Source organism: Saccostrea echinata, unplaced genomic scaffold (assembly GCF_033153115.1).
Source record: "Saccostrea echinata isolate AGI-Se365-2 ecotype Australia unplaced genomic scaffold, CSIRO_AGI_Sech_v1 ptg000048l, whole genome shotgun sequence".
Lineage (NCBI taxonomy): Eukaryota > Metazoa > Mollusca > Bivalvia > Ostreida > Ostreidae > Saccostrea > Saccostrea echinata.
Window position 1 is genome coordinate 384,764 of NW_026889797.1, and position 23,704 is coordinate 408,467.

Sequence of the window (23,704 nt, forward strand, 5' to 3'; positions counted from 1 at the left end):
GTCTTCCTGCAGGGAAGTGTGGTTCTAGAGTAAAAACTTCCAGGGGGTTCTTTCGCTCTGGAGTCAGAACTCCCCAAGGGGGAAGTTTCACTCTAGAGCATGATTTCCAGGGGAAGTCTCACTCTAGAGCATGTCTTCCGGGGGTTAGTCGTCTCAATCTACAAAACCGGTAGTAAATGTTCAGGAAATTATTTTGCTTGAATGAGTTCATTCAGTCGATTTGCTAAGAATATGGAATTGAAAGGTAGAAGCCCTTCTTGACAGGAAAAATGTTAAAGCTCGTAGCTTAGAATGACTTGTTGGAAAACTTAATTTCTTAAGCATAGCAATTAGGGGTGGAAGATCGTTAACAGAAGTTTTTATTACGCAATGATGGGTATTTCATTTTCAGAGCATTTTTTCGCATAAACGGTGCCCTGAAACAGGATATGACAATGTGGCTAAGTTTTTAAAACAATTTTAATGGAAAATTTTGCAGGCGCATGTAGACTGGAATATGGATCTTATTTTGTCAGAGGAAATTGATGCAATATCAAATGTAGAGCGAGAATATGATATACAAAGATTTTTAGAATTTGTGTTGCATTGTGTTCGTAGCTTGTTTGAATTCAACCTAGCGTGCTATTTTTCCCGTTGGGGAAAGCACAACATAACGTTAATGTTGGGGGTATGCCGCTTTACCAGTGTAAAGACAAATAATAACCCCCGTAGAATAATGACTGGCGGTCATTTTTCAACTACGAAAAATGACCTTTTGCCTATAGAAAAAGTGGCATCACCCTTAAAATCTGAATATCCTAAGTGAAGAAAAAAAATCCCCGTAGAATAATGAGCCCGTCTAGATTTTGGTAGGGTTATACATTTATTTTTCATTTTGGTTAAAAAGATCAATAATTATAAATCAAAAGGCCTGTGGACCGAAATGCTCATCTGAGGTATACGTAAAATGAGGATACATTACATGCTTCCATTAAATCTTTCGAATAAAATGATCTGTCCTATATGATAGATTGTTAACATGAATGGACTTCAATCTACATTGTGGAGATGCTTCCATTTTGATTTGACAAATGTAGCTTTTTTTTTAAAAAAGAAGATTTACAAATAAAATTCAAATACATGTATTCCAGAGAGAGAGAGAGAGAGAGAGAGAGTTGTTTATAATGTCTATCTACAGGTTAATCAAATTGTGTTTAAGTGCATTTTTTTTTCAAGTCAATGATTTTAACAGTATAGTACATGTAATTTTCGGACATATAGCAAAAGTATCTTACAATTTGAATAAGTATTATTTAGAAAACGAGACAGGTACTGTATTGTAGATACGAATCTGGGGGTGGACGAGTGCGTAGCACGAGTCTCCACCCCCCAATTTTAATTGCGTGTTTGCCAAGTGTTTGTCAGAAAAAGCGCACGAGAATTACACGTTGGGACCCAAGCCTTGTAATCTATCACCGCTTTTCAAATTTGTACAACTCTGTTAGGATGGGGGTAATTTTTCAACGGAAGTCAATACAATATTTTGAAGAAAACTGACCCATAGGGTTCCCTTTCTACAAAAAATTACATTTTTCTACGGTTTGGGGTCATTTGCCAACGGCGAAAAATGACCATCGATCTTTTTTCTACGGGGGTCATTATTCGTTCTTACACCGGCTGCCCCCATTGTTCTTTCTGACCACTGTGGACAATACATTCCAAGTTATGAAATTCAATAATACATTTGTTTGATGTATATATGAGGTCTTTAATACTCAGGGATTAATGAATTCATACCAAACAGATTGAACGCTGTAATTAGAGCTAAAGGTCATGCCACCCATTAAGTACCAAAAATTCAGATGATTAGGTAATGGATTTTTTGTGATATTGAACTGTAGCTCTGAGTGGAACTGTAGTAATGATAACGTGAAACACCTTTTTCTTGACATTGTGTATTTCATTCAGTTTGTTTACTTATAGTTCCGATGGACAGGGTGTTTGAATCGTTAATTTGTATCAATTTATATCTCATTGTACGGTATAGATCACATTACAATAATAAATCATATACTTCGCAGACGTGTCTCATAATTAAATAGTAAAGGAAACAACAAACAGTCTACGCATTTATTTTTTCCATAAAATATATAAGATACAAAGTGATTGCTTTTCTACTTATGTATGCATATGTACATTTGGTAGGTTGTTTTCTGCATTATATGCAAGCAAAATACTTTGGTTGATACATGTACATGCATCAGGGGTTAAATATTTTTAGCAAGAGCTTTATTCTTTGGGTTGTATTTTATTAGCATTTCCGGTTGATATTATACTTCGACAAAGCTCTTGTATTTGATTAATCATAATTCATATAAACTTTGAAATTTCTGAATGTGATAGTTGTGTTTTGGATTTGTTACAAGTATAAGGAAAAAAAAAATAAATTGTACGCTTATAACATCATCTTTCTTTGGGGAGCTTTCTGTGTCAGACCTTGCAGATGTTTAATCAAAACACACTAATCAAATATAAATCATATTCGATAGGCTCAATTTAAAATGTCATTTTCGGCAATGTAACAAATTTATTAGAGGTGGAAAGTCACACTTTCCATACTGTTAGAATCAACATAATTTCCTTAAACTTTCTAAATCAGAGCCCTGAATAATTCAATGTAAATGCGTGATGTATAAAGTATGTCTTTAAAAGTGCCGAATAAAGTATCCAGGACTACTTATATGTTTCACAAACTTTGCATGGTTTCCTGTAAATATTCATTTTAAAGACGTATTATATTTCGCTCCTCTTTCGGGTATTCCTTTTTTTTTTTATCAACGAAAGGTATTGATCTACTTACTGCATTAAAATATATTGTCTGTGAAAATATTTTTTTAATTACGCTTGATGTTCTCATTTTGTCAAAATCGTTCGATCCGTTTTACATGTATGATGGAGAGTGAATTGAAGAAATAATGAAAATCTAGTCTCATTGAACAGTCCTTTGTCCTCTGTGTGTGGTGCTTTTTCAAAAGCAATTGCTATGACCAAAAGGACCCATGTGCCTTTTGAGGAATCCTCTTCTAAAAGACTCTCTTCAGTTGACTGTAAGGTTTATTTTACAACAAACCCAGCTCGTATGCTTTCGGCTTTATAGTTAGAAGAGACTACAAAAAAAAAAAAAAAAAAAAAAAAAAAAAAAAAAATTCAGTTACGTTTCATAAATTATTTTCATTCTTTTTTTCCACAAAAAGAGTATGAAGTCATTCTTTCCATTGAAATTAAAAGTCGCTTGGTCCGAGTGTTATAGTAAAAAAATATACTTCTTGTTGTTCGTGAAAAATAATTCTCCGTAGAAAGTTTCCACTTTCGTAAAATTTATTCTCAGAATCGGTTTCTTTTAAAAGATATTAATATACTAAGGAGACTCGTTACACCACTTTTTGATGACATACTACAAAAAAAATAAATAAATAAATAAATAAAAAATAAATAAATAAATAAATCTCCATTGTTTCGTCCGTTTTCCTCTGGGACGAATTGTACATGTTCCCTTGTTATATGATCTTTAAAACTTTAAGGACACTGGCAAGGTTCCTGGTTATCGTACAGAATTTTTCAAGAACTCTTGAGTAGTTTTAATTGTACTAAACAGGCTATATTCTGGATTGTTTAACCTATCAAGCCAGCCTTCTTTTTTAGATTTTGTCAAATCAGTGTTTTTGCAATTCTCAGTGCATTTCCTATGTAAAATGTTGATGAAAGGGACCTACATAATTTTTTACCATAATATTTCTCCAAAGCCCACTTATTTCATATAGTTTTTGTATTATATACATTATTGTATCTTCATTTCCTATGTCTTCTAGATATTTTGGCTGAAAATGTATACATAGAAACAAGACAAGAACATACCGGCACCGATCTTTATTTTCCAGTTACTTCTCTTAACAGCTTTAATTACATATAATTCATGGTAATGGTCAAGAGAGTCGGACTTGTTGATTATTCTGTCATTTAATAGCCGTGTTTTGAGTTATGCCGGAAAACCGTTTTTATTCCTCGTTTAGTCACGCCGATCACATGATTTTAGGAAAATGTTCACAAGGGTATTTCCGGTCTACATTCGAGCCGGGTTGTTTACTTTAATTAGGCCTGAAATCATGATTTTGTACGCCTGAAATTGTCTATTTATGTGTGAAATATAATGTGTTTACCATGATGGATAAATTTTATTGTACGTTTATTTGAAATATCTAGGGTTCTCCTTTCTGAGTTAAAACCATTTTTCAATTTTTCACATTTTCGTGATTAAAAAAATATAAAGTGTGTATTTATGGATTTAAAAAAATACTTTAAAAACGTATATTTAAACAAACTTTTTTTTTCTTTCGTAGCACTGCTTTTAAGGTAAATTGCAGGAGCGGATAAGCGTTCACAAATGTTGAAATTAAAGAGACAAAATAAAAAAAAATAATAACGATTATACTATCATAAAGGATACTTAAATAGTATAGTTTGAAGGTGGTTTAAATAAAGGTGACTTAAAGATGACTTAATGATGGCTTCAAGAAGTTTAGAGATTAAGAACCTATAAATTGCAGCTGAAAGGTGGCTTGAAGATGTTGACTCTTTTTAAATCCCCTTTAAGCTGCCTCTAAGAGAATGCATAAAGATGTTTTTTCGTTTTGTGCTTTTGAAAGGGAGATAGCTATATGGATTTCACATTTTCTTTCCCTTAACCCACATACGTTACACAACAAAATTAAATGAATTATTAATTATTATATAATAATAGTATTGCATAGTTATTATTAGGTAATATGTATATAATAATACATAAATATGAATTCTGAGCTAGTTGAGCAGTTTGAAAGAAGCTAGAAAAATATTCAAAAGTTTACGGTTGACATGCAACGAATTGATATGTCCCACGTTGAACTGCAGTTTCATTTTTATAATAATTTATCAATTCTACTCCTCTAAAATTTCGTTTTACCTTCTGTTTATAACATTCCAATTTTCATTTAGCTCATAAGACTTGGGTTGACTGTGTCTCTCTAATGTCTTTTTTTTCAGATATTTAAACATCTCAAGCCTCGCAGACTCCCCATGGTCGGGATAGAGATTGCGAGCTTCTCGGAAATTTTCGACAAAAACGGACATACTCGAGCCGATTAAGTTACGAAAATATGACATTGTATGCAAAGTTATGTTATGAGAGGTTTTAAACGATAGTTTTGAGGCATCCAAACTATATATCATCCTTCTCAACTATGTTAAGGAGGGAAATGGGAAATGCGATCTAAGTACCTACTTAATATGCATAACTTTTAAAATTCTCTATAACACAGTAACTGTATACATGTTGGAAAGGTTATAAAGACATTCATAATGAATAGATTTATGCCGTATTCAGTACCAGTTAAATCGCATGTTTCAGCTATGTGTCATGTGACTGGTATAAAAAAAGAATTGTTAATATCAATGTTGAAAACGACGCTAAAGCAAGGGCACTACGCATGCTTTTAGACAAAAAAATGATACACATTAAAAGAGGTTTACGAGGGCTGTTCGGAAATTATTGAGACATTTACTTTTACTCCATAAAGGCCAGAGATACATTCATGAAACTTCGTCAACATTTTATAAATAACGAATAAAAGAAATGTGCAAAATTTCTAATTCATAGGATAATTAGACACGTTCCGGTGAAATTATAAACATGCATATATCTATCGACATGGAGCAGCATCCCTACGTCATTTTAATATGTCACGTCAGCCAGAGATGTTTTTTGCAAGTGAAACGATCGGGAAGCGTTTACTCTTCTTTCTCTGTTATCACATATAACATTCCAAAAATCAAACTGTCTCTTTTCTTAAACAATTCTTTAAAAAATAAAATTTAAAAAAAATGTGTGCTGTTGCTACCTCAGTGTAAAAAAATGCACGAAATGTCATGTACAGGTTGAATTAGCATCACGCAGTACCGATTTTTGCACAGCGGGTCAATTAATTGATGGTCGTCTGGAGCTCTTGTTTTTACTCTTGTTGAATATTTTGTAAGAATAAAATATATACCAATGAAAAAATAAAACCCTTAAACACATTTTTTTTGCATTGTTATTGTTTTAGCAGGTCGTTTAGTCTGTAAAAGAGTCCTCCATAGCGCTACACAAAATTAAGTGTATGCTGGCTGGCGCAGCCTTGACGTCAAATTCCATTTTGTCGTTGTTCTCAGATTTCTATGCCGCGCTTAAATTTATTTATGATCTCCGTACTTCTGATCGAAATTCTAACAAACTTGCACAAAATGAAGTCAAAATTAGATTGAAAAATTATATACACAAATTGAATTATTTTCGCTTTTACTATGAGTCCACCGGGAGTTTGAACGTTGGTGTAACATATTATCAACATCTGATTTCGTGACTGCGCCGGGTATCCCTACCATTGACAAATAAATATACCACTGAGAAGAAGAAATAAAATATTTGTAAAATATTTTTTGCTTTTATTAATTTTTATTATTTGTCAAACGTACATGCAAATTTTCACCGAAAGACGTTAATTAGAAAAAAGAATAAACACACTGTCTCAATAATTTTCGAACAGCCCTCGTAGATCCTGTACCTGAAAAGTGCCGGGAGCTAATTTGTACCATTTCGGAAGTACTCGTAATTTTGCCAAAAATACGTACTCGTACAATAGCTACAAATTCTTAGTTGGTTTAAATTCTGTTATGAATAAAAATAATGTTATGCAGACCAGAATCATTTTTAAAAATATGTATGAAATAAACAATTGATATGTTTTACATATTTCAGCTCAAACAGTCTATAGCTAGTCTATACCCATGTACTTTTGAGGTTAATTAGGAATACGCTTATCGTGTAAGCGATATTCTTTACATTCTCTGTCGCTGTACAATTCCAAGCACTTAGATAAATTGATAATTTATATATATATATATATATATATATATATATATATATATATATATATATATATATATATATATATATATATATATATATATATATATATATATAATTTCCTTTTAGTTTTATTGATTTAATATAAAAAAAAAATTGCGATGGTTTCATATTTATTAAACATTTTTGTAATTTTTAAACTAATGAATCCACTCATCTGGATCACTTGTACTGCGTCAAGTCAAGGCTAGTGACATCATTTACGATAAAGATTTACTACTTATTACTCCGCAGCATTGTTATCAAATGGTGAAATTTAGCATGTTTTACTAAATAATTGATAAAATAAATGTATTCAAGTTATTATCTATGCATCATTATGTGGTAAGATTAATTTTTGTCTCTTGTCAAATTTTGAGACGTCACATTGATACTTACCAGTCGATGTATCACAAATGTGAAAAATGTGGCCTTCTTTAACGTAGCTAAGTTGTTTGTAATTTTTTCAAGTAAGTTGTTGCTTAATTTGAGCCACAATATTGCTTTATGCGCAAAGAGGATTAGGAGTTTTGAATTTTTTTTTCACGTTGACTCATTAAATCTCTTTGAACGATGTGTAGATTTTAACCCGAATTTCCTCCACTCGAACTCGTTGTCGAACGTCATTGGAGCACGCAGCGTTCGCTATAAGTACAACAGGGGACAAAAACATATAGCATTAAGTCACAAGTAACTCAGGTGAACTAAATATGGAAAGAACACACGGCGTATTTGTAATAATTTGTTTGTTATTTCTTTTACGCAGTACAGTCAAGGTGCGCAATGGAAATGTCGGCGATGTTTTATGAAACAAAATAAATTCTTTTTTCAGAATGGCGATTCTTTTTGTACTTTACTTATATCGGACGAAATGTATTTATGGTTATTAACTATATATTGAGGCCGATTAGATTTTCTATCTAGACTTGTCAAGTGATGTGGCAGTCATGTGATTTTAGCACTTATACTTGCAGTATTGAGGTCACCTATAAATTTCAATAGTGCAAGGGCATAACCAAGTTAAAATTCGAAGTTTAATTTTTAAATAGTTTCAACACCCATTATCGTTTGTGAAAAATGCTGCGATCCTATATAGATTCTACTATTTTATTGCTAAAATCACATTTGTATGAACACATACTGAATTTTTTGCTGGTTATGAAATGTAGAAATAATTAATTCAGTTTTAAGATTTCAACAGGATCAACAGCACTTTTCAAATACCTTAATACTTCTAGAATTTATAATTAAAAACTTGTCATGATCAAGTTGACAGTATGCCCTTGCACTAGATGGATTTATTAAGACCCTTAGATTATCCTCCAATATACCTGCATAAAAATATACGACAGTGTCCGTAAATTAGGAAATGTAATCACATAAACAAAATCATAAAAAGGACTTTGCATCCAAAATAATGGCCTCTTAAAAATCTGCAAATAATATTTTATTTAATTATAAAATACATTTCGTTGTGGAAATACTACTCAATCCGCCTATTACTGCATAGAAACTGCATTAAGTTTTACGGAATGACGTCATATCGACAAGTGCACTGCGATCAGAGACTTGTTTAAACCTTCTATGTGTGATTTAACTAACGACAAAAACGCATGTTTAGTAAGTTTTGATGTAGTTAAATTATCTCCTACAGTTTAACATCGCAAATCACTTCATTTTGATGTATTTTTAAGGATTGTTATTTTCGTGCGATGTCATAGTTAATATTTCCTGTAAAAATTAGGTATTGCCTCCTTTTTCTAGCCTTAATTGTGCTGCGTTACGTCCCTTGCAATTATTTTCACTCAAATAAGACGACACAAATATCGCTAATGTGCTTCAATTTTTGACCTTTAGGCAGCAGTCATGGGTGAGGATTTTTTAATATTGCATTTGCCCTGACAAGCCCAAATTAATGTCGTCCCATACCAAAGACCTGCCCTTCAGTATTGCCAACGCTAGACAGAGGCACAGTTCGTAAAATATATCGAAATTTATCTAACAATAAAGTAAATTGTTTCAAATTAAAACATCATTACAAAGATGAAAAAATTGTCAGCGAAGAAGGGACATTTATCTTCAATCGTGACATGAATTTAACGTAAACTAGATTCTTTGCCTAGGTTGGAATTAATGGCATCTTTTCCTTGTTTTTAGTTGTTAAAAGTATGTAAAACTAACAGATAAGCAATGCATAGAAAATAAGAAAACAAACTGGCAAATTTACACACATCTACTGACAAGGTTTAACTTACTTATACTTGGCATCTTCTTTTTCTATCAATATTAAAATTCTGTGATTAGCGAAGAATAATTAAAACTGCATATCTAACTACAAGATGTCAGCAAACATGAAAATGTTTTTCAAAATGTCCATATTTACCTTTCGTAGGATATTCCACTTGATATCATTTACAACCACTTTTCTATGAAATCCGCATTCGGGACAGTGAATACTTTCTCCTTTCATATCAGACTCTGCTATAAAATGGCAGAGAGAGATATTTGTCTTTCCAAAAACTGTTTTTTTGCACATATATCCTACCTCGTATTTACAATGCATCAACTTCTCTGTAAGTCTATCAATCACTTTGGTTATGTCTTCAAAAATGTCTAAATAATCAGCGAATGATGACTCGGGAAGATCAAGGTATTGGACAAGTATTTTATCGTTACTGTGCATGCCTATCAAAACTTTACCGTTTGAAACTGAGAAAACCGTAGCAGTTTGGTAAATACACAGAGATTTCATTTTGAAAATTCTCCAACTTAACTTGTTGCTGCAAGCAGCAATTAAGCGATGGAAGAGATCTTTCGGGAGAAAAGTGAACTTGAAACACAGAAGAGAAGAATTCCTTAAGTTTTCAAACTCTGTTGTCGGGAATATTTGTTTGTTCATACAAGGACAGTACCACAAATCTGGCATTGTTGTACCTGCAGATGGCGTAACCTTTGTCAAAACAGATGGCGTTACCTCTGTCAAAACATTTAGTCTAGTCATCATAGTGATTATTTCTTTCTTCTTTGTATTATACAGATCATTTTGTTCACATTTTTTCCAGACTGAGGACAGCAGGGAACTGGACAAAAGTCCATTATCATTAAACATCTTCCATTTCTCGTACAAATCTTGTGGTATATCCTGTTTTGCGTGGTTTTCATCCGTGATAACATTTTTGAATGCGTCAACAAACCACTGAACATCTAGAACAACAAAATCTCTGAGATTATCTTCGTCAAAGAATAGAATGACCCCTGTGTTATGCAAAAAGAGCAATGGTGTTATAAGATCCTCTTTCCTTTCAACTCCAACACCACTTGCACTACACCTTCGTAATAGCTCATCTGTGTTAATTATTTTCAAACTCGAAAGCTTTCTTACTAAATTTTCTATGTAAAACCATGACAAAGGAATCCTTTTCCCCCAGTTTGGAAGTGTCTTAACAACGTTTATTATGCCGTTCTTAATTTCTTCCAGGTTTGCATTTTGGCCCCAATAACCAGTGCAAAATGCATTGTTATAATCAATGTGGAAACTAATTGTCGGAATTTTGTCCCGGAGATCACGAAAATAGTCTTCTACATCCTAGAATAAACGGTATTATGTTTAATATTAATAGTCTAACATGAATGAGTAATTCACATATAATTATTTAAGCGAAAAGAAATTTCACACTAATTGATAATAAATATGAAGTATTTGACCACTTGTTAAATAGTCACTTGACGTTTACACGAAAGTACGCCAAATACTTGTTTACAGGTTTTCTTAGATTGTAATATCATTTAAAATATTTTTCTTAGTGATAGTGCTTTTATGATCATCTCCTTACTTTGCTTTGTTTTTTTTTTAATCAAACTTGATTTACCTTTTTAGTTTTTTCTTCTGCATGAGTGGCTATAAGAATCAGAGGTGCCAGTTTAAAAGGTTTTTTGACATCTTCCATTGCTGTGGGCGTTATCCCAACAGAATATGATAAAATGGATTGAAGCCAATATTTTGTATACTCTACAAATTGAAATACAATTTAACATTTAAAAATCAGAAAACTTTTGCTGAAAGTGTAATGCTTCTGTTTCGTTGACTTTTAAAAACCATTTGAGACTTTAAGACTTCAGGGATTCTGCTACCTAATTTCAAATTAAAGAGCTGGTAAACTTCTCGTAAACTTGGTGTTAATAAGATTTTCTCATAAAAATACGAGTATATAAGAAATTAAAGTACCTAAGTAAGTCCAATTGTCATATAAAGATCTTTCTATCTTAGACTGTCCATCACACATTTGTTCATGTAAATCCCCCTGATTGAGCATTTCAGCTGCTTTGTCTGTTATTACGCGATCATTCAATTTCTTTGTGATGTCCATTACTAAAATGTAGAAATCATTGGGAGAAAAATAAAGGTGATGACAGGCGTAGTAAGCAAATTGTCCAGCAAAGTCAAAGATTGTTATGATTTTTTCATTCTCATCTACAAAAGACTCTGACAATGTTTGCGTGATGGAAAACGTAGTATGGATATCTTTGTCATCAGATGTAAGAACACTTGAATCTACTGAAGATATATCATCGGTCAATTTCTCGTCATCTTCTGCTTCATTCGTGATGACGTTTTGAATAGTTTCCTCATTCATCCTGTTTTCTCTTTGATTCGGTATCTGTGCAACTTGTTGGTCATTTATTTCTGATAAAGCTGGAAGTATTTTTGTGGACATTTTATCGCTCTTGATATTTTCCTTTCTAAAACTAGATCTCCCAGACTGCTGGTTTGAAGAATCGTTCATGTTTTGGTTGTGATCATCAGGTCGATCTTCCTGATTTAAAGATGAACGGAGACTTGCTTTATTTGGATTGGTTGTTACTGAAATCAAATTGAAAATTTTGTTGAAATAACATCACCGTAAACATCAAGATGGTATTTGAAAAGACATGAAAAAAGTTAATGAAACGGTATGCATATGACTGTTCAGTAAAACGAATTGGGTAAGCCATTGGCCTATATTTATAAAAGCTTTAATTTGCCTTTTGTATCATACAATAACCAATGCTTTATGACACAATTAATGGTGTGCAGAAACACTGCAGTTATTAAAATTTTTCAGTTACAAAAGAGCTGACAGTTTTGAACCTGACCCTCAAGTTTTTTCCCATCCACGGTGAATAAATTAACATGGACATCTATTCCTCTTGTTGATGAAGGATCCGGGGTATCTTCTCCCCTAAGTCTGCGCAGAAGACTTGTTTTTCCTGCCCCTTCACATCCAACTAGCATTCCCCTAGCAACATAGACTACATGTTCGCCATGGGTGAGATCTTTCAGATATTTGGATATACTCTCGCTCCCTAAACTAAGAATACCTTTTGGAATGTTCACTGTAAACAATACAAATGATATTAGTATTCACTGGAGTACTTGGAGACAATATTTATCCCCTCCCTAACAAACATTTACTATAGTTAACTATAGTTTACTACAGTTCATTACAGTTAACTATAGTTTACTGTAGTTAACTATAGCTTACTGTAGTTAACTATAGTTTACTGTAGTTAACAATAGTTTACTGTAGTTAACAATAGTTTACTGTAGTTAACTATAGTAAATACTGTGATACTTTGATTTACTATGAAACTTTACTATAGAACCTTTTTGAAGATTTTAAGCGCTAATATTTCTTAAATTGAATTTCATTTATTTAATCTTTTTAATGAATATGAAAATATACACGTTATATTCCTCTTAATACAAGAAAATTGTTTGGAGGAGTTTAAACAAATAAAATATAACAATCTGAAATTTATAGTATAAATACTTTGATTAACTATAGTAAAAACTTTGATACTATAGTTTACTATAGTACATTTTTTGTTAGGGCTACTAACTAGTCATACTAGTCAATGGGAAGGAAATAGAATTTTACACAAAGGTCTGCCTCGATCTTATGTTCTGTATATTTTACACGGAGATCTGCTTTGACCCTTATCTTTGAATTTGGAAAGGATGCATTCGTTATAACGAAAGATTTGACCTATAGGAGAGAACAATTTTCCGGAAAAAGTCACATTTAAAAATCTATGTTCTTTAGTTGTTTTCTATCGTATATTTGTTTAAATTTTTCAAATTTGCAATTTAAACCTAATTTATTTTATTTGCAACTTTGAAATTAACCTCCAAAGTTGATCAAAACAGTATTTTGTCTGTCAATAGCACTAATTTTTGCATGAATTTTGGCATAGAAGTTCTTCAGGGCAGGCCTGCCCTTAAATTAATTATGAAATTTTGATAGATTTTGATCTAAGGAATAATTCAAAACAACATTTGTTTTAGGGGCACCCCTGCCCTAGGGTCGAAATTCCTTAAAAAAAACTACAAAAAATGCGAAATCCTATTTCTATCATACTGGTTTATATCTATGACATGTATCTTAATAGTCATTATCGCTCAGTAAGGTAGACAACAGACTCTCACCATGAACATTTTTTGTGTCCTTGTTCGAATCCATCTGTTTGCATACTTTTATTTTTTTTTCAAATTTTCACCTGTTTCAACACGAATTTAATTTTTTTTAATACAGGCTTTTGCATTTTGCTTCTATTTTCTTCATTAAATGTATGTTTTCTGTTGATATAAAAGACATTTATGGAAATGCAGATCATAAATTCTCTTTAACTAAACGCAATCAACTAGAACTATACCTCAGTATAGGCACACTTTGTTCAAGGACACGAATCATTCAATTTGTGTTACCCGATAATGCCGATGTCACCAAAAAAAAAAAAAAAAAAAAAAAAAAAAAAAAAAAAAAAAAAATCATGACGAGCACAAATTGCTGCGTTTGTCTTTCGAGAACATATCTGGGTATTAGTACTATTGTGCCAGTGGGAGAGATACTGCGCTATGCAGAGTAGATGCAGTTCATTCCTCGGGAAAATTGTGTGCATTGGCGACATGCTATGTCAAAAATGCAGGAGGAAGGTTTACAGATTAGAAAAGAATGTGGTAAGGCCAGTTAAGGTTTCATGTCCCGTTGCCATTACCTAGGCATCAGGTAAGGACCCTTATACAAAGGATGTATCTGTAAATACCGAGGTAGGGTCATATGAACACAAAGTTGACTACAGCTAAAGCAATACATGAGAAACGAGAAACTACACGCATGTGGCCTAAAGTCAGTGACCGGAACGGATATCGATAATCTTTTTCTAAAACCAATATCGGCCCTATAGGTCAACACATATATTTACCTAGAAGTGATCCTTTAGAATGTCTATGAAAGGTCATTGCACACACTTAGCTTAGGTACTCTGTTTGGTCTAAGCATTATCACGATTAAACAGAGGAAAGAAAAAAATGAGCTCACAAAAAGGATTTTACACAGAAATTACATCGACATTATCTTTCGATTTAAATTTTCACCAACAATCTTTGTGTGAAATATGGGGAAATGGGGCCGCACAGTATGTTAAGGCAGCACACAGATCAGAATTCAGCGAATGTACATATTTTGAAAAATGTAACATTGATAAATCATAAAAGTCATGGATAGAACATTTACTATTATAACCCATTCTATAGACATCAATCTTAGGCTAAAGAAGCACTCCATTGCGACGTCATTATGTGAGGTCTCTAAATAGAAAAAAAATGACTAAATGAAAAAAAGAAATGTTTACCAGTAGCCCGGCGATGATTAATATCTGTTTGAAAAATAATCATGAAAACAATCTCTCAGCCATGAAAAGTGCTGCAAGAATCGTACACGCCTATCACAGAATAATTCTTCCATTTTCGTGCATGAAACCTTACCAAATTTAAACATGTTGCACATAAGATCGAAGAATTTTCATCAGTCCATGTTACCCAGCAGCACTTTCCAAGTACTGTAGAATATAATCTTTTATAGAAACAAAAATTATGTTTCAAAGTATGCGGTGTAGTCTTGTACTTTTGCATTTTTTTTTTGGTTGTTGTTAAGAACAAAAAGGACAGGCTGATCGGACTTTCAAAACACCACTTGTCTTCATTATACGAAAGAAATATAAAAATAAATTAGCATACCTTATTCTTAATCTTTAATTTCTAATGAATCACAGGTGTATTTCACTGTATATACTTTTAAACTCCCATTTCATATATTTGTTTAGATGAATTCTTGTTTAGTATCATTTTTACTCGGAAAATATTTGATCAACAGTTATGACGTCATGGGTTTGGTAAATTAACCCCTGTGATAAATACATAGATACTTATACCACTCCAAATCGACAAGATTTAGTTTATATTATGTTTTTGAATATTTCCATTCATTTCTAGGACCTGAAATAAATCTTTAAATATAGATTTTAAGAAATCGATATATCTAAAGTTCACTTCATATAGCTTAATAATGGCGTCATATTGTATAACTTACGAACTTCTTCGATGATTGGGTGAAACCTTTTGTCCTTGATTGAATAATCAGTCAGGATGTCGAACCTGAGTCGCTGCACAACAACCTTGAATTGCTCAGGAGTGACAGTGCAGGAAGTTTCACATCGATCCTTTTTGTATCCAGGTGATCGACAATATATACCAATGCTTTGTGAACAAGCATGCTTAAGAAAGAAGTCCACAAAACCACTCCTTTGCAGAAAAGACTGAAATATTATATCAGGAGATAACAATTTATACTCATTGTTTTTACAACTAACATAATCTTCAAATTTTCCATTTGATATAGCAGGAAGGACACGCTCTGTGATATTCTTTTCGTCATCCCCAAAGCAAAAATTCCAGGACAGTTTTAGCTTTTCTTCCCAGTCATCTGGCTCATTGTTACTGGGTCGACATTTATCTAGTAGCAAACAGCACAGTAAGAAACTCTGACATTCTCTCGAACTGCACTGTATGCCATCTGTAAAATAATGGTCTTAATCATGATTTGTGAAATGTCCAATATTTTCTTACGAAAATTCTAAAATACATCACTTTGGATTTAGATTTGTATTATATCATTACCAGTAACTGTAAGGGCTTAGCAATAGCCACAATCCGTATTAGAATGTTTAACTTCTTAAGGTTTTAGTAGAAATATAAATATTTAACCAATCCAACTTTATTATTTTTTTTTTTTTTTTTATAATTTAATGTTACAAATACTAAAACGTGCTACTTCACCACTTGCACGGTACGGTTCACTTCATTTTTGAACGGAAAATTTTGTTTTATGAACGGAAAGTTCCATTTTGTGAACGGAACGTTCCGTTTTGTGGACGGAAGGTTTGTTTTGTAAACAGTGCGTTTCGTTTTGTGGAAGGTATGGTTCTCTTGTTGCACGATACCGTTCGTTTCCTGGACTGTATTTAACGGTTCTTGCACGGTATGCTTTGGTGAACGGTGTGCAAATTCAGTTTGCAAAGTCTATATGCATAAGTCTATGATTGGCTCCTTCGTATAAAAGTCATTTATTTTTTAAAAGGTCATGTCACGAATCATCAAGCTTCAGATGAAAACTGGAAATTTTAACTTACTATTTTCTTTTATTGATTGTAAAAAGTATTCATAGCATACAACTTCCAATATATGAAAATGATGTTTGACAGACAAATCTATTATTTTCCCTTTTTTATGTGTAACCATGGAAGCCAACATAGATTGAGAAAAATAGCTTCAATTTTAATAGTGTTCCAAATCAATTTTAACAAAACGTATACTGATATCACAATCAAAAAATGTTTCTCAATTTTATGTGTCATTCTTGTAGATGAGCCTGCATTTTGTTAGAACGAGTTTCAATTTAATACTTATCTTGGTTATATATTTATAAGTTTAAACTTGAGAGACAGTTTTCAAATTTTAAAACTGTATAACTGTGCAATTTTCGTTTTGCCATGGCAACCGATGCCTTGCAATTTAGATGTGCTTTATATTTTTTATATGCTACGTTCCTTTATTAATTACGTCGTACATTTTTTGATTGTGATAGGTTTTTTGGTAGAACAATGGTTAAGCTTTACGTGTTTACTCCAAATCAAGGTTAAAAATACATCTCAAATTTTAGAAGAAAACGTTAACCCTTCAATTTCTTCCCAATTGATACTTTTTCATTATTTTTTGGTTATATCCTCTTAGATCATCAAGAGATACGATGAACAAAAATGGAAAAATTATTATACATGCCCTTAGTAACTTATTTTACTTCATAGCAACCATGTATTCTCAGAATATTGACAAAAAACAACGAAGAACATGTATTTGTATGTAGGAAAGTAAGTATACAAGATGTATCTCACTTATGAATAATAAAAACATACTTGATTTTCTGCATCAATTACCGTATACCGGGGTTTTTTAAAGGGTGCTAACTTTGGTTTATTTTATCGGTTTTGAAGTAGACCGCTCATATTTTAAGCGCTAAATTTGCACCCTTGCGTATAGCTACTGTATACAAGAAAAATAACTTTGATCAGTCCTTTGTTAAACAATATACATTTCATCTTGTATTGGTTTTTACTCAAACGTTTTCTTAAATATGTATTCAAACCTACTTTAAACGCACTAAAAACTCATCTAGAAGATAAATTTCCTCTCTTTTGCAACGTCATGTTACATGTACTCTGTGTCCGCGACAAAGAGTTCCACCAAAATTATCGGCATACCTTTGAACAAGCAAAACGCCAAATTTTACATCTGCAAAAGAACCCTGCTATCCGATATGTAATCTGAGCATAGGAACCAAATGAGTTCCATAACAACGCAGCACAATTAAGGCTACAAAAAGGGGGCAGAGCCTAATTTATAGAGGAAATATTAACTATGATATCATACAAAACCAACATTTCTTTAAAATACCACAAATGAAATGATTTGCTATTTTAAACCGTAGGAGACCATCAAACTACATCAAAACTTACCATAACATGCTGTTTTGTCTTGTTTTCTACTGAAATTTATAGGTGACCTTAATACTGCAAATATACATGTGCTAAAATCAAGTGACTGTCGCATCACGTGACAAGTCTAAATATGAAATCTTATCGTCCTCAAAATGTAGTTATTAACCATAATTACATTTGTCCGATATAAATAAAGTACTATAAAGAATCGCCATCCTAATTAAGAATTTATTTTTAATCACAAAAATTGCCGATATTTCCACTGCGCACTTAAACTGTACTGCGAACAATGCTGATCCTTAAATTATCAAAAACGATTGGCAACACTCCAATGAAAATTCAAACAAAAGCATATAAATTTATTTATGAGCATTGTTTTTTTTAAGGTCTGAATTTTACATAATTTTTCCTAAAATTTAGCATTTCATTATCTTTCAGAAATAGTCATTTCTTGTTTAATAAAAACTTCAATCCGTTTAATTGTTCTTTATGGGGCTATGTCCATGTTACAGCATTTAAAGAAATCATCTCAAACTGTACTTTTAAGAGTACATGTATAATCAGAGAGTCCTATAATAATACTTCTGTCATCTCACTTTCTCGCAGCTAGTTTAGGATTCCCATACTTACGTCAGCCTATGCAGAACTTCGGGATACAATTATGACGTCATGTTAAAACAATACAAATGAATCTCGATGAATAAATGCTAATGTTGTTTTCATTCACACTAAAATATTTTAATTTTTTATAAGTGATGTAAAGATTAATCGATGTGTAACTTATCTTGCCAATATAACTCGATCCTAATGTAGAATGAAAGCCAGCTTGATCTCGCTTCAGTGACTCAGATGACGTCACTGACTAGTTTGACACACAGTTTCTCTGTACTTGAGGAGTGGATCAAGCTATTTTCGTATCTTGTGAATGAAATATATGGAGATAACGAACAGTATTCAAGCTCAAAAGTCCATTATACAATACAAAATAGGAGCAGAGCAAACACAGACCTCCAAACATCAGAGGTGGGATCAGGTGCCATGGAGGAGTGAGCATCCCCTGCCGATCGGTCACACCCGCCCTGTTCTCCTTGTCATGATCGGGAAATAACGGAAAAATCCGTCGACAATTCAGTGTGTAAATAATGGCCTAACAATTAGTATGAAAAACGTCAGTCAGAATTTGACTCAATGATAAATTGTATTTGCTGACAAGGTCATTGTATCGACCAAAGAACTTACGAAATGATGACTTTAAACGAGACAGCTGATATTCTTGTTTCATCAACTAATGAAAATTAATGAATCAAGCGTGATTTTACTAAAATAAAAACATATTCTTCAATGTATTAATCAACATTTTATAGTCAAATTAAATTGAACATGTATGGACCTTATATAAAGCCGTAGTAATGCACACTTGTACAGTAATCTAGAATGACAGGCACAACCCCTGGAAAATCCCAAAAGTTCAATAAATTATGAGTATTTAAACACTTGTAGCTACTATCCGTACAGTTTTGAAATGTGCTGGGAGGTGGTTGAGCGCTGCTGCTTTATTCAATAATTTAACATTATTTCAATGCATATTAGGAAGTTTATCAGAAGATGGCTAAATCTAACATAATTCCCGAGCATGAGGAAGGTGCTCCAAACACTTTTCATTTTAAGGAATTTGTCTCAAAGAAAGCAAAATCAATTTCATAGCGAAAAGATATCCGTATATCGTTGATTTTTTTAATTATTTTTGTTGCCGTACATATTTTTTTCTTCTGATTTTAAAGTTTTCACGTGACAAACAGCTGATGTAAGTGACGTCACTTTGGCCAAACTCAGCGGAGACCCGATATATACATAAGCAAATAGAAAATTCCATTTCATCAAAACTGATGCTGTTTAAAAAAAATATCAAAATTGCATTCATTTTCTCGGAATGTTTTAAGGCTTATTTCCTATGGAGGTTCTTAACTTAGCTGCCTCCAGTCATGCATGTGTCCTAACTCTCTAGGGGCCATAAACTTTCATGAGAATCTGATTGCTATGGAAAATCCTGAAAAAATAAAAAAAAAATATTTGACAAAGTTGCCCAAACTACATTTTACAAGAAATGAACAAAGATCGAAAATCTTTAAGGATAAATTTTTTTCTTTAATCTCAGTACGTTTAAAATATTACCATTGACTCAAATTAGCAATTACACTTATTTTTTTTTAAATAAGAGGAGTTTCAATAACACTGCTCACTTGAGCCACCTAAGCACGTATATTTTTAGATACTTAAAAAAAATCCCATTTATATTCCCATGGATCATTTAAGTTCATACTGCGGCTGTACCCTAGCATCAAGAGGCCATGACATGCAATCTTGAATCCACTCACAAAATGTATATTCTGGATCGCATACATGTATAAATTATGTAGCCTTAATGAATAATGTGAAATTTAATTGTTTCCATATTTGATCCCCCCTCTTAACCTAGTTCATATCCACATGACTTGGGGATGTTAATTTTCCCAAGAAATATATTGCACACTAGTAATACTTTGCTTATTATTGGTACGCTATGAGTTTATTTGAAAAAAACGAATTTGATTTTTGAAAATTCATGATGACATGAACTAAAACACTTGACACCGGCGTATTTCAGGAAATACGTTATTTGAACACATTTGCTTTGTGACAAGTTTGGTTGAAATAGACGTAGTGGTTCTGTAGAAGAATTCGAAATTTAGTTTACAGGTGGACATACATACTAATACTGAACAAGAGACCCATGAACCACATCGATCATCTGAGCACTTTGGTTAAAAGTTCAGTATTTTGTAAGTGGTATCAATCTATCCCTAAGTGAAGGAGGGATGATTTGAACAAACTTGATTCTACACTAACTGAGGATGCTATCATATTTCTTTGACAAATCATGGCTTTAGAAGTTTTTAAAAAGATTTTTTCCTGTAAGGTTTATCTTCTTTTGTGGCCACACCCTACTCCAGGGGGTAATAATTTGAACAAACTTGAATTTACACTACCTGAGGATGCTTCCAAATAAATATGACCAATCACGGCTTTGATGTTCTTAAGAAGAAGATTTTAAAAGATTTTTCCTATGTATTGCTATGTAAATCTTTGCTCGTCCATTGTGGTCCCGCCCTACACCCGGGGGTCATGATTTGAACAACTTTGAATCTACACTACCTGAGGTTGCTTACATATAAATATGACCAATCATGGCTTTGCTGTTCTTTGGCAAGGTTTTTAAAGATTTTTCCTATATATTCCTATTTAAATCTTTGATCATCCATTGTAGCCCCACCCTACCCCGGGGGTCATGATTTGATGAAATTTGAATATACACTACCTGAGGTTGCTTCCAAATAAATATGACCAATCATGGCTTTGCTGCTCTTGAGAAGAAGATTTTTAAAGATTTTCCCTATGTATTCCTATCTAAATCTTTGATCATCCATTGTGGCCCCACCCTACCCCGGGGGTCATGATTTGAACAAATCTGACATCTACACTACCTGAAGATGTGTCCACATGAGTTTCATCTTTCCTTGCCCAGTGGTTCTGGAGAAGAGGATTTTTAAAGATTTTTCCAATGTATTCCTATGTAAAACTTCTATTTCGGCCCCGCCCTACCCCTGCTGGTCATGATTTGAACAAACGTGAATCTATACTACCTAAAGATGTTTCCACATAAGTTTCATCTTTCCTAGCTGGCCCAGTGGTTCTTGTGAAGAAGAATTTTAAAAGATGTCATTAATTTTTATTAATTTTTAATAATTTCCTCTTGGAAGAAGGCATGGCCCAACATTTGAACAAACATGAATTCCCTTTACCCAAGGAAACTTTGTTGTAAGTTTGGTTGAAATTGGCCAAGTGGTTCGTGAGAAGAAGTCGAAAGTGTTAAAAGTTTACAGACGGACAGACAGACAAACAGCTAGACACACGGACTATGGACAAAATGTGATCAGAAAAGCTCACTTGAGCTAAAACATGTGATCACTTCAGCTTTCAGCTCAGGTGAGATAAAAAGTACAAATAAAACACAATAATTATTATAAAGTGCATGATAATTACTTACATAATAACATTATCACAAGATCCATTTGATTCCAATGATTTCAATGGATAATTCCTTCTTTTTCTCTGTAAAAGTGATTTAACTATTTATGTCGAAATGCTATGACATTAATTCATTAAACTTTGTGAAAAATGAAAAATATTGTAGGAAATAAAACAGTAACATTTTTGAATGGAGAGAGGGAATTAAACTGTAGGGATTACTATTTGAAGAATTTACATGCATGCGCATGTACATGTACATTATGATGAAATAGGCTGTACTTGTATTTCTGTTCTTTTGATCAGAGACATAAACAACAAGTAAATGAATAATTATTAGTTTATAGATCTCTGTTCTGAGTCTTTCGGTAATATTCTGTTGAATATGTAGAGACTCTGTTTAATTTACCTCTGTTACTAACAAGTTTTTCTTGACCACTGTAGATGATAAGAAAGTAAAGAATAAAAGAAATACATTTTAAATATATTCATGTTTTATCTTTTAGTTGCAAATGAATTAACTTGTCTCTGTAACTTTGAAGTTAATTGATATCTTGAAATTTCACTGTGCAGATCTGACCTAGAGGAGGTAGGCTGGGATTTTTAGCTAAAAGTATCAGAAAAAATTACCTTTACCTAGTAAACATGGTTCTCTCTTATACTGGTGAGCAGATTCATATATCTGAAGGAATTTACTTCGGAAAAGATCTTATATTCCTCTTATAAGGATATTTTTTATTTATTTTTCTTGTATGCCAACTTCTCCAAATTTGGCATCTGGTGTAGTTGGTGAGACCCCCCCCCCCCCCCCTCTCCCGGAAAAAAAAATCTTTGATCAGCACCTGAATTTCAAAGAAATTTTTTAATGTATTTAAAAATTGATGTTTCACTTTAAGAACCTGTTAAATGGCTGATAAACAAAATAGTTAGACAATCCGTCATAAGTATATGTACATAGAGGAAGTACTGTATCAATTTCGATGGATTGGATATCTGTCTTTATCAGCTGTTGATTGCCACTGCATTTATTATTTCATCAATGTAATTTCTATAGTTTCTACATAGTTCTGCGAAAAGAAAAACTATTTATAAGTTGAAGCAGAGTTTGTAGCGATTTTTTTTCAGATCATGAACAAAGGGAACAAATTTATTAGGAATTTACAGGTATTTACTATGAACAAAGAAAGGGAAGATTCAGATTACGAAGAAAACAATCGCTTTCAGAAATGAATATTTTTTTTTAAAAGAAGGTACTACCTGGTAGGGCATATGTTTTTAGTTGTTGACAAGATTCTAAGCTTAGGAATCACTTTTCTTTCTTGAAATATCATGAATCTTCTTTGACTGGCTTGGGTCAGTGCTCCACAACATCTAAAGGTTGCCAATATTTCTTTGTCTCTATCACAGAAGAGCTTCCAAGGGACATTAAAAATGGGAAAAGTACCCATCATTACGATAAAAACATCGCTTCAATTTCAACCAAGCCAAAAATGCTTCTCAATTTTGCTTGAACAGTAATAATGTTGACATCTTTGAAAACAGCATCAGATATTTATTTTCCTGTTACAGATTTGAGAATTTAATCACTGAAACAGGGTCAACAATAGACAAGTCCAGGTAGTAAAACCATTAGAAATTAAATACCTCTAGTTAACATGCAGACAAAATATAAAAATACTTTCTTTTTTTTTTTTAATGGTTTTAGTCATGCAGTGTTATTTATTATCATTATTCTTTTTTTTTATATGTTGAACTATGCAAAAGTACTGAAAATCGACTGAATCTGAATTTACTTAACATGCATTTTACTTA

General features: G+C 32.5%; 2 protein-coding genes across 2 annotated transcripts in view; both read right to left on the minus strand.

Moving 5' to 3' along the window:
* Positions 1 to 2,095: 2,095 nt before the first annotated feature.
* On the minus strand, positions 2,096 to 9,703 carry LOC133203101 (uncharacterized). Its single transcript, XM_061338951.1, has 3 exons — positions 9,339 to 9,703; positions 9,211 to 9,232; positions 2,096 to 3,146 (listed from the first exon to the last, which is right to left on the minus strand). The coding sequence occupies exons 1-3, from the start codon at positions 9,636 to 9,638 to the stop codon at positions 3,094 to 3,096; spliced, it is 375 nt and encodes a 124-aa protein (XP_061194935.1). The 5' UTR covers positions 9,639 to 9,703; the 3' UTR covers positions 2,096 to 3,093.
* The window catches only part of LOC133203113 (uncharacterized), a 30,767-nt gene continuing 16,714 nt past the window's right edge, over positions 9,652 to 23,704 (minus strand). The window contains exons 8-13 of the mRNA XM_061338961.1: positions 15,364 to 15,846; positions 12,089 to 12,328; positions 11,181 to 11,816; positions 10,825 to 10,964; positions 9,730 to 10,541; positions 9,652 to 9,664 (exon numbers count right to left, since the gene is read on the minus strand). Of these exons, the coding sequence (XP_061194945.1) occupies positions 9,652 to 9,664; positions 9,730 to 10,541; positions 10,825 to 10,964; positions 11,181 to 11,816; positions 12,089 to 12,328; positions 15,364 to 15,846 (2,324 nt within the window). The remainder of the gene's footprint in view (positions 9,665 to 9,729; positions 10,542 to 10,824; positions 10,965 to 11,180; positions 11,817 to 12,088; positions 12,329 to 15,363; positions 15,847 to 23,704) is intronic.